At 41.4% G+C, this 12,485-nt stretch overlaps 1 protein-coding gene across 12 annotated transcripts in view; it reads right to left on the reverse strand.

The window, feature by feature from the left end:
* Positions 1-3,519: 3,519 nt before the first annotated feature.
* The window catches only part of znf740a (zinc finger protein 740a), a 31,960-nt gene continuing 22,994 nt past the window's right edge, over positions 3,520-12,485 (reverse strand). For 9 of the 12 annotated variants that reach the window (XM_072666420.1, XM_072666426.1, XM_072666421.1 and 6 more), the window contains 3 exons: positions 11,734-11,817; positions 9,184-9,302; positions 3,520-7,062 (listed from right to left, as the gene is read on the reverse strand). In XM_072666420.1, coding sequence (XP_072522521.1) covers positions 6,886-7,062; positions 9,184-9,302; positions 11,734-11,817 — 380 coding nt within the window. In that variant the 3' untranslated portion in view covers positions 3,520-6,885. The remainder of the gene's footprint in view (positions 7,063-9,183; positions 9,303-11,733; positions 11,818-12,485) is intronic. The other 3 variants (XM_072666430.1, XM_072666427.1, XM_072666424.1) reach the window with 1 other exon arrangement.

Genomic DNA, 12,485 nt, shown 5'->3' on the forward strand with positions numbered 1-12,485 from the left:
ACATTAAACCTGCCTGTTATTGTAGGGTTAGAGTCAGGTTAGAGAACAAGAGAACGCCTGTGACCCATCGACACATGAACTCTGCAGGACCTCTGAAGGTGTCCTGTAGTACCGGATTGTCTTCAGTCCTGTGAGTTAGGAGTTGGGGCCTCCATGAGCACCCACTGGTTGTCCTTTCTTGGAGAACTTTTGGTGGGTACTGTTCACTGCAAACCGAGTACAGATGCTTCAGTTATGTAGTAATTACAGGGCCGTGCATCGGCAAGTACCCGGTGATACGTTATGTAGGTTAGGATATTTAGTATACTGGGATTTATTGTGCTACTGTCAGCAAAACCATATATTGATTTTTTTTAAATCAAATTTTTGAAAAATTATAGTATTAAAATATAATTTGCATAAAATCTTAGTGAAATAAAAGTTTGCTGTTATCAACACCACCCTCTAGTGATTGAGGTTTAAACACAACAGTAAATTAACCTCTGTTCTTTACATCTTTACATCTAATCTAATCATTAATAATCAATACTGTACAATAACACCACAATCCTTCAATATATTGATATTTTATTAATAAATTAGGAATTAATAAATAATTTACTTGCTATAATTTACTTGCTAGTATTGGGACTTAAAAAGAATTGATTGAGTATTTAACACAAGAACACCCCACAAGAGCTGCCTGATGTTCTGGAGATGTTCTGACCAAGTCATTATCTAGAACATCACAGTCTGGTTCTTATCAAAGTGGCTCAGATTCTTACACCTTATTCAACACAACACCTTCATCACCTTCTAACCTATAACCACCTCTGGACAGGAGCCACTGGACCCGGGTCATCAGTGTTCTTCACATCTCCTGCGAGTGGTTTTAATGTTATGGCTGATCAGTGTGAAAATATGAATACAGTTTAGCTGCTTGACCTTAAAGAACCCGTTCTGATGTGTTTTTAGGTTTAAAGAACCTTTACTTAAGGGTTCCTTCTAGAACCTTTACATCTTAAAAATGTTCCTGGTATTCTAATTTACAAACAATCGTCTGCAGAACCAGTAATTGAAAGGTTTCTAGGGACCCAAAAGTGGTTCTTCTATGGTATTTTAGATAACATGTACAGTTTGAGAGTAGATATGGAGCTCAGGGTCTTCAGGTCGTTTTAGAAGTTCTACAGAAGCCAGTGCAGAGCAGCCGCCTCAGTCCTCGGCGTAAAACAGTGATGAAATATTCATACCTCTCCGTCTCTCCCGTCTTTCCCGAGGATACGTTTATCCCTGCAGCCTGGCTGTGGAATAGAAATGAGGTTGGACAAAAAGGTCTGAAATGGCCCTGCGTGCTTTACGGCCTAAACGTCTTCAGATTTTATGTCTCTGCACAAAATTAAATTCCCTGCACCAGAAGGGGCGTCGAGGCGTAGCGTGAATTATCTCCAGTAAGCCGCTGCGAGGAGGAGAGCAGTGCACAAACCAATGTAGGGTAAAATTGAACATGGATTTTCTGTAGTTAAACTGGTTCCAGTAGAACCTGCTTTTGGTCTTCTTCTCATGTTCCAATAAGAACATCATCTACCAATTTTCCCACCGATCAGACAGATATTTCTCCAGATTCCCCCTGGATACTGTACCCCAGTTTCTGTTCCCTAACAGTGGGTGTGTTTGATGGCTGAGGTGTGTGTAGAAGTCCCAGAATTCACTTCTATATTATCTGAATCTCCTCTAGGTGGCGTAATAGAGCACAGTTTCCAAGCAGATCAGGTTCAGCTCACAGTAAGAGCTAGCCAGGCTAAAGTACAGCTTCCAAACATGGTGGAGGTAGTTTCACACACTGCTACTGTAACTAAGAGCCTGAAAGTAAAGTACAGCTTCCAAACATGGTGAAGGTAGTTTCACACACTGTAACTAAGAGATCCTCCTGTAGATTCTTCTTTTTTTTTGGTTGTTGAATTTTTACCTTTTTTCTCCAAATTTGGTTCAGCCAGTCAACCAGTTAACCCACCTCATAGCTTCCCGAAGGCCTTAAATATTTTAAACATTGAAAGAACCTTTTATAATGTAAAAATTATAACTAATTAAAGTCCTTTCCCTCTAGAACTGCACATACAGGTCGAGAACCATTCAGGAACCTTGGTTTCTAAGAGCGTCCTCTCCAGTCCTTTCAGTATATCTAGTCCCTGGCTTTTAGGCATCAACAAAGATCACACAGAGCCCTGGAGAGTGGAGGCAGCAGTGACCCGTCTGCAGACAGTAAATCTGCTGAAAAGGACGTCTTTTCACACCATTACGAAGCCTACCTACCGAGGGGCTTTTTCCAAAAGGACACTCTCCCCCCAGCCGGCCCACCCTTTGTAAGACCTCATTAATAATGAGTGTTTTCATAATTTACGACGAGCTGTTGCAGTGATTATTACAGCAGGACTTTTATCTTTACAGCTTTTCTTTTAATTTATATCTTTTCATTAAAATGACTTCACAGCTCATCCATTGCTTAGCAGGATTTATCTGAAATGAGTTCATCTGTTCCAGTTTACGCTGAATTAAGAGTGCGCTGTAAACCAGAGGAGGGTAGGAACTGGTTATTACACGGGATCAAGTCAAATTTCAATTTCCTTATTTTTTATTTTGGTGTTTTTCAGTCTCCTGAGGGTCACGTTTGCTGTCTGTGTGGGTTTATCAATCAGAACCAGTCTATTCGGACCTCACATTATCCCTCACAAATACAGACTCTATAGACACACGTTTGGCTGCCTTACCCTTAAATGATGTGATAAATAATATAATTTACATGCACTACCTTGTCCAAATGTTTGTGGACACCCTTTCTAATGAATGCATTCAGCTACTCTAAGTTGCACCCATTGCTGACACAGATGTGCAAATGCACACACAGCTTGTCTAGTCCCTGTAGAGAAGAAGTACTGCCAATAGAATAGGACTCTCTGGAGCAGATAGATCAACATCATGACCCTATTGGCTCCATGCTGCCTAATGCCAGGCGTGGGCTAGAGGGGTATAAAGCCCCCCAGCATTGAGGAGCTGTGGAGCAGTGGAGGAACTGTGTTCTCTGGAATGATGATGGTGGAGCTCCATCCAGTACTTTTGGGATAAGTTGGGGAGTTGATCACCCCACTAAAGCTGCAGCAGAGCTGAGCAGGCAGTTAGAACTAAATGTCACCACTGTGATAATAAGGCCTTTAGGCAGAGCTGTAGGGCTCTACTTCACTTCTCACTGCAGCTTCAGGTTTGGGGTACTTGAGAATGGTTACTGATTTCAGACCTGGTTCAGGTGCCAACACAGAGGTCCTGACAGAATGGAAACAGCACCCTCTAGTGGGCAAACTAAATGTGTTCATCCTGGATGTTCTACAGTTTCTCAGTCAGCGTGGAACCATCTACAGCTCGTCTAGCATTCCTACATTCCTACAAGTCAACAGACTCTCAGCTGCTGCCCTCCCGCATTCTCCACCCCGCAGCCGCTGACCCCCGGCCGGGCTTCCCCGCAGCGCTCTCAGACACACTCAGCCGTCGTTCTTTTACAGGATTTTATTTCTGCATAATGGAAGCCCCTCTCCTCACTCCACACAATGAAAACTAATTGGATCACAAGGTTGTTTTGGATTCACTTGCCCATTTTTACAAGAATGATCATCAATACAACATTTTTTTTATTTTTAAAGAAGAAAAACAAAATCAATATAAAGTTCTTACAGTGATAACTGCAAATGGCATGCAAGATAAAATAAAGATCTACTGTTAGCTACTACTGATGCAGTTTTTCCCCTAGTACTTCTAACCATATAATCACTAAAAGAGTGTGGTGGGAAAGGTTCTCTAGGACTTTGATACCAATTCAAATCTCTTTTTTTTTCTTCCAAAAAAACAAAACAAAAACAAACAAACAAACAAAATGAATAACCCTTTTAACTCAGAGCCCGACCGGTCCGGAGGGGCTGTGATGAAACATTATTCCAATCTGTTCAGACCGCCGATTCGAAGAGAGGCTTTGTCTAATGACTAAAAACTATTTTTTATAAAAACAAAAAAAAACGACTATAGTTGAACTTGTTTCACTTTTCGCTCCAGTGTTTTAAATTTATATTAGAAATAAAAAAAGTTATTAAAAACACACAGCATGTCGCTACAGAACTAAGAGAAGTTGTCTTCCATTTCGATTCTGATATATAAGCATACAATGAAACAAAGAAAAAAAGAAAAAAAAAAAAGATCATCAGTCGTTTCATAGAAATGTGGCAATGTCTCGTGTTTCAGGGCGGCGGCCGCCCTCCCACGGTACATCCTATTCGCCGGATATCATCGTATGTGGGAGGGGCTTGCTCGACAGACAGATCAGTATTGGTACAGAAGAGAAGCACAGAAAACGGAGGAGAAGTTGGAGGCTGAACCAGATCCAGTAACAATTCTCAGATCGGCCTAATCGACTGGTTCCACTTTAGAACCCATTACTGTTTAAAAACCTCAGAACCGTAGATAAACCTTTGAACAGGTGAGAACACGACCGTCTGACTCTACAGCTGGAGAACCACTATCCTACACCGCTCAGTTCCAACCACTCCACTGCGTTCTCCAAGGGTTCTTCAGTAGAAAACTCAAATATATGCTGCTTTGTTGCCAGGTTGGTTCCTTTCTGCAATGGAGAACTTTAAGAACCTTTTAAAATGGTTGTGCCACAAAGAGTTCTATAATATAATTCCATAGAACAACATTTGGTTCCCCATAGAACCATGTCTGCAAAGTAACTGTGAGGATTAGCCTTAAGAGAACTTCAAACATCTCATTTACAGAAGAACAGGAGATCTGTCAGAGTTAAAGAACCTTTTAAAGGTTTGAGGAACCTTCACATAATATTAAGCTGCTATATCAGTTCCTCAGATATTAAAAATATGTGAAAATTATTTCATACCGTCAAAAAGGTTCTTTACACTTTGTTTACACCAAAAGTAGCACATCTGGAGGACCAGGGGCTGAAACTAAGCAGTGCAGGAGTGCTGGGCTGAGCACCACTAGGCTTCAGGAACCTCTATGACTTCTATGACTACAGAAAGCACAGGGTGAAAGATCTGCCTACCAAGAAGAGATATTACCACACTTCACCAAACTGGAAACCGGCTTGATACTGATCAAACCCTTATCAAATAATAAGTGACATTTAATTTATAGTTATTAAAAAAAAAGATAGAGGGATATTTCAGCACAGCAGTACTTATAGAGAAGGCAAGATTACGTTACACTGACATAGCAAAGAGGAATTCCACCAATTCTCATTCAGAGTGGTCTCGGTTCTAGATAAGCTCCCCCAGTCAGAGCTGTGGTTCTACAGTGGAGGTGAAGGGAAGCAGACGTCTGAAGCTCTAATAAAAGCTCCTCACAGAAAGTTCTTCACCTAATGGTGATGAAGACGCTGCCTGATGCCTGAGACACGGTTCTACCAGAGTTCTGAGAAGAGTTCGGCTCTAGAACCTGCTTTTAGAACCAGATCATTAAAATGGTGGAGGGATACATGCTGCAGGGTGTAGTGCAGCTACAGAAAGTAGTCCCTAAAGAGAACTGGATTAGTTGAGATTCTCCACTATTTTACCTTTATCATCATCATCATCATTATTGTCCCATATAAAACTCAGAAGACTTGTGTAGCTGCACTGATGGGTCTGGATAGGAAATAAATTATGGGCTGTATCTGTGTGGTAGTCATGGCGACAGACACCAGCTTCCATTCACCAGTGAAGCTCAGTTTCACACCAAACCCCTCTCTGAATTTTCAAAGTTGGTAGAGTTCCCCTTTAAGGGAAGTAAAACAACACAACTGAAACGTTCAGGCAGTGACTGCATTTTCTGACAAGTCAAGGTTAAGATCAAAAAATAAAGTTCCAAATGAACACATGATCACATCCTAAGGCCACAAAGTCTTAAAACGTAAATCCGTCGCAAACGTCGTGTTGAGCGTCTCCTCGGAGCTTCCGTCTTTGCGTCACTCGCTATGTAGATACATCATCACTGACAGGAACACACTATGTAGTAGTAATGTGATTATGTGAGCTGTTGGAGATGGACAGGTGTGCATCCTTGCACCGTGGCTGCATATTGCCACTTGTGCCATTTCCACCATATTAGATATTAAATGTTACACTACAAACCAGTTAACAGTTACATTTACAGCCTGGAAATTCAACCTTAAGTCAGAATACCGGTGTGAACAGTTAGAGAAGCTGAAGTGAAGAATGCTGTGGAACTGTATTGTGCCATTTTTCACAAGTTGCATTAGAGTACTGTGGACAGATCTCCTAACGGTTTCCTGAGTCTTCAGCACAGAAGGGTACTGGAGACAAACTGGTGCCGTTTTGTCGAATACGTCACGTTAGATGCTTTTTTTTTTTTTGTAGTTCAGGTCCGGTTGAATGAATGGAATTGTGGAAATGGCAGCCGTTTAAGTCTATAATCCTTCTTCGCTGTTGAAGAGTTGTACCTTCACACACCTGCTCGTGTGATCAGCAAAAAACTGATAGTTTCGTTTCTCTGAAAAGTTCTTCTTCTTCTTCAGGTGTTCTTCCCTGATTCAAATCGACCATGATGTCTCCTGACCACATTTTCTTGTTCCCTTCTTCCACGTACCACCAAAAAAAAAATCTTTACAACAACAAAAACAAATAATAATGCAAAATAAATCATTTAAAGTAGAAAACAACCCCGAAATGAACGCTCTCTCCAAATAATAATGTAGCGCAGAAGGTAAGTAGAGGGTTGAGAATCTCGCCTCTTTTATCCTTCTGTAGTATCAGTCCAAGCCAGTGGGTGGCGCCACTGAGCGAGGCGGCAGTGAGAGAGGTTGGGGGGTGTTTGTGTTTTGTTTTGTGTATCTCCAAGATCTAGACTGGAATGTCACACTGCGAGTCGGCCGGGCGGCGGATGCAGAGGGCTCCAGGTGGCCGGGGGTGCTGGGGGTGGCTCCTGGGGGTAAGGACGTGGCTCACAGCAGGGCTGGGCCTCGACTTTAGCCACGCCCCTTCCCTGGCAAAGCCGCCGATGCCTCAGCAGTCGGTCTGTCCTCGAGAAGTTCTGTATGAGGAAGAAAGACAAGGGTTAGGGTGATGGATTCAGAGCGTCAGGGTTTGCTGAGGAACCTGGTGTTAATCAAACGGATAAATTCATATTAGCTACTTTATTTCACTTTATAAAAACAGAACCTATAAAAAGAATTGATCAGGGGCTCAAACCAAACAGACCTACCAGAGAACGTGTATGTGGTAGTTCCCAAGGTTTAACTACGCTTTTCTTTTATATCAGTTATGAACGACAGGAATCAGGCAACAATTAGCAGCCATTAATGTGGGGAGAGAAACTTAGGGAGGCGTCAGTATAGAGATTGCAGGCTGACGCTGATATTCAATGTAAAATGGTGGACACCATATGCTGCACTACAAAATTAATATTTTAATGATCTATTTCAATTTAAATAATTTTAAATACTTTTAATAATCTATATTTTCTTCAAATATCGGCAAGATCTACACAAAAAACATCTGACATGCTGAGGTTTTCATTAAGCAGGTCTCTCTGCTGATACTGATAAAGCAAAAAAGCATTTACTATACTCCAGAAGAGCAGAACATTTAGAAAATTTAGAACATAATAATTGTGATGCAAAAATATCTGCATTTTATTTATTTTAATATTTGATGCTAATGCAAGTGGATTTAATCACAATTTTTACATTTTGTAAACAGGCATATTAGTCAGTCTCTACGTCCTGTAGGCGCCATTAATAGAGAAGTCTGCAGCAGCTGAGGATCATTTGTAAGTGAGCTGGGAGCTGAATGGTCTGGTAGGTCAGTCAGACTGGGCTGTAAGATATTAAACACTAAGGAGTTTAAAAACATTGATTAAAAAAGTAAATCAGATTAAAATGTAAAAAACGGATACTAAATATTCAGTGCTGCACAAACTCTGAGATCATGTCAAATACAAGTGTGTGTGTGTGTGTGTGTGTGTGTGTGGTAGTTCAACCAGTGCTCTCCAGGAGGAAGGACAGTACTCCCAGTTCCCATCTACCAGCTAGTTTATCTACCCAGTTCTTCACTACAGGTGATCAGATGAGCTGCCGGTGGAACTGAGTGAATCTGTGTGGGGTTCACAGAGATGATCAGCCCACATACAGTTTTCAGAAGCAGTAATAACTTCTCTTAATACAACTGCACTGAAACTAACAAAAATATCGGTTACCATGGATTCCTAATAACTGAAAACTGAAACCCTGTATATTACTGTACGCACAGAGAGACCCGATACCGCGGTCTTAAAAAACGAACAAATAAAAGTCTTTTTTTCCTTTTTTTTTTAACTGAAGTGTTTCACTTCAGCTGATGGTTATCTAAAAACGGTGTGTTTACAGGACTCACAGAATCAGTCTACAAGCCTACAGGAGGAAAAGAGAAGTACATTTACAGTAAAGATCAGAGGTTTTAACTACCCTAAAAGAGATTTTACTGTAGAAGCTCCAGATCTCATCAGAACAGATAAAGCAGCTGAACATGAATCCAGTAAAAAGGAGAAACAAGAGCTTCTCATTCTGAAGAAAGAAAGTAGTGAGATCTTGTCGGTGAGCTAGTCTGAAGAACAGAGCTCGGTTCCTCCAGGGTTCTCCTGGACGCCCCCCAGTCCAGCCAGCACAGCGTGGAGGATGTGTTCACCTCCATCAGCAGCAGCAGCAGCAGCAGCAGCAGCAGCAGCTCACCTGATTTACCATCATTAAGCCCTGATTTACCACCAAACCAGGTGTTGATCTGAGGAGAACTCTAAATAATACTAGACTCCATGAGAGAGGAGAACTTTGGAGATGTTCTAATGATGAACACAGTGATGGAGAGCCTCCACCACTTTCTGTAGTTTATTCTAATATCAGTGTTTTACTGAGGAGATGACCCCTTACTGCTCAGATCAGCAGATTTGACGGATTTTACAGGTACTAAAAGTTCTGCACAGTCCTCAGAACTTTTCTAAGCTCTGTTTAAACCCATTTAAGTTTTACGTCTTTCATTTCCTGTTGGCGTCACACCTCGATACCAACGTCAGATCCAGCTCACAGACGTTATGGATGTGTGTTAAACCAGCTCGGATAGTTAAAATGAAAGTAAAAGAAAAAAAGGGATAAATGAAGCTGCACCCACGAGTGCGTCTTACCTGCTGGCATCGCTCGCACTGATAAGGCTTCTCTCCGCTGTGTACGCGCTTGTGTCTCTCCAGGTGATACCTCTGGATGAAGCGCATGTCACACATGTCGCACGCGAACGGCTTTTCGCCTGGCGGACACAGAAGCCATCCGTTATTAAACATTCGAGATGCATCCGCTGACATCACATCATCACGCTGCGGCTCTGACTGAACACAGCAGCGATCATAAGTGTGCAATTAACCCTCATTTATTATTCTAATTAGACTTATACTGCTTTCTCACAATTACAAAGATAACGGGTCTCAATCAGGACGGCTACTGTTTGAGGAGGACAACACAAAATGACTTCATCCAAACTCGAGTTTGTAGTGAAGGCTGATTTATGAAGAATTATGGGCCGACATTGCCCACTATAAATGCACAAGTGGCACAATGGGGCATGTTTAGTGCTCTACTGAGGGCATGTTCTAATGTTACCCCTTATATAACCTTCAATCAAAAAATCATGACTAAGCCTTCCTCAAAAAAACTAAAAAGTCAAACAGACTTGAACGTGCATTAAAATTAAATAAATAAATAAACAAATTTTAAAAAATAAACACAAACAAAATGTTAAAAATAAATCTGCGTCTCCAGACCGCAGGTACTAAAGGTGCCGCAAAGGATTCATGCTGCAAACCACTTCTGCCTCCCTTTTAAATAGATGTCAAGTCAATTTTTAAACAGGAGAACCTTCATATAATCTACAGGTTCCAGGAAGAACCCTGAAAGTGGTCAGAACCTTTACATTATATGAAGGTGTTCGCATTAACAAATGGTTCAAATTGATAGTGGTTCTTCTATAGATCTCTGAAGTCATGTGTTCCTCTGTAATCAACATCATGCCCACACCGGAGCTCCGGATCTGAGCAGGAATTCCCTCAGACAGAAATAATCAGGGTGATAAAAACTCTCCTCATCTTATCCTGCGGTAAACACACTTTCCGACCCCACACATTAAGCCCTGCACACAGTTTTCCTCTGAATGTCTCTGGATCTTCTGAATTATGAGCTTATGAGTCTAAATTCAACGATATGACCTTGAATGACACTGCAGGAAATAAGCTGATAACTAAACTCCAAGACTACAGTGTAGCACCTGATCCTCCGACTACACTCTACTACAGCAAGCACACAAGTGATGAACCTCCTTTAACATAGCTAGCAGGTCTGTTTAGGGTAGAGCTGGGCAATATGACAATATTCTATTGTATGATGATAAATTTTGGTATTGTGATATACAATATACTTCACAATATACTTCTCTATGCATATCAAGGACATGGTCAGTGCTTGAAGAACACTGGTCATCTACACATTTATTACAAACAGTGTAATTAGTCTGGTTTACCTGGATGAAGTGCAGCACAATTTGAATAGAAATCACTGTACTCAGTATGGGAGAGTATTTCTATAGTAGTTTTTATAAATCTGTCACTACTGATGCATTTTGTCGGCCATCGTGTCTAGCGTAATGAGTATTGTGTATCGCGACAGTGTTTTAAAATATCGTGATATAATATTTTTACCATTTCGCCCAGCCCTAGTTTAGGGTACTCTGGGGAGGTTGGCACTCTTATGACGTTGGTTCGGTAAGCAGCAGTGTTAGCTCGCATCTACCAACATTCATAATCTGACCAACATCGTAATTGAGAGGATCCAGTGAAATTAGTGAGAAAACAGGGAAGACAGGAGAAAACGCATCGAGGTCGGAATTCCACCCATTTCTGTCATCCGGAAATCAAGCTTAGACCCAGAGCCTCTAATATGGGCACGGCACAGAATACCGAAGACATGACCTCAGTAATCTATGACCCCAATTTACACCTGGTCACTTGATGTGACTAGTCTCTGTATTGAATCCTGATGAGATTTTAGACAGATGTATTTACGTGGTTAGTTGGACTGAAATCCGATTGCTGTGTAGGACAGGATCTGCACATCTGCACGTTGCAAAGCAGTTATTATGGATGTTTCGGTTGTACTGGGAGGTGTTACGGTTGTAGTGGGAGGGGGTTTGGTTGTAGTGGAAGGGGTTATGGTTGAGGAATGTATCTTGGAGTAATGGATGTTTATACACTGCTATAGCATGTGGCTCTAACGTGTCTCAGAGGTTCTCGGGAAGTGGTTTCAGTAATGGGATTTGTATGTGGTTTGAATGAGCCTTGACATGTGGCTTGTCGTTATCCAGATATAATCAAGACGCATGAAGTGACCAGGTGTAAACAGGGTTTATGGCATCATTTAGAGTCCTTTTTGGCACCTTTCTGTTTTTTTTATTATTTTTTTTAAGTGAGTACTCATCTAAATCTCTAAATCCCTACTCAAAACTGTGTGGAATAACTAAATAATGACATACATGTGTCTATATAAAAAAAATAACAACAAACAAACAAACAAACAATGAGATTAGATTTAAAACCTGATTGAGTTTGACTGTGTAATTAACATCACCAGTCTGAATCTAATGACTAAGCGAGCTGGTGTTACTGAGAGGGGTACAGGGAAAGAACACATACCAGTGTGAGTGAGGCTGTGTCTTTCCAAGTGGTAACGTTGGAAAAACCGCATGTCGCACATCGAGCAAGCATACGGCTTCACCCCTAGACGCACAGAGCACCAATTCTCAGTCAACCTCGGCATACAGCAAAGCAAAACTCAATGTACAATGCAGCCCGGAAGTATTTGGACAGTGTGTAGCTTTTGTTTGGCCTGACTTCACTTGTTTTTTTTAGATACAGATGAAATCTTGAGTATCTGCTGATGATATCTGTGGATTCAGCTCTTTTTCAATACAGATGAGCTTCTAACTACTCCACCACTCTCTACTCCACCCCACAGGAATTCTGTATTCTCTGCCGATGTGATCAGCCCCCGTGCCCATCTAGACCGATCCTCACGGACAAGCCATTTCTAACCACACTCCACAATGACTATGAAACAATGACTATAAATGAGTATAAATGCAGACTGCCAGCTGAGTAGTTGTGTAGATCCTCTTCATATACAGGACACCCATTCTAAAACAACCGTCTGTTCATTTCTTGGCCAGCTGTGTGGCGCTGCGTTGTTGAATCACGCACAACAGAGCTAACAAACAGTCCTCAGTTAATCCTACACAGGCTGGTGGCATTTGGAGGTGGTAGCAGACTCTAAACTGTAGGACGAAGGAAAATGTCAAAGTCTGGACAAGATTACCAAACATACACTATATGGACAAAAGTATTAAGACACTCATTACTATGATATCCCATTCTAAACCCACAGGCAT

Source organism: Salminus brasiliensis, chromosome 21, assembly GCF_030463535.1.
Source record: "Salminus brasiliensis chromosome 21, fSalBra1.hap2, whole genome shotgun sequence".
Lineage (NCBI taxonomy): Eukaryota > Metazoa > Chordata > Actinopteri > Characiformes > Bryconidae > Salminus > Salminus brasiliensis.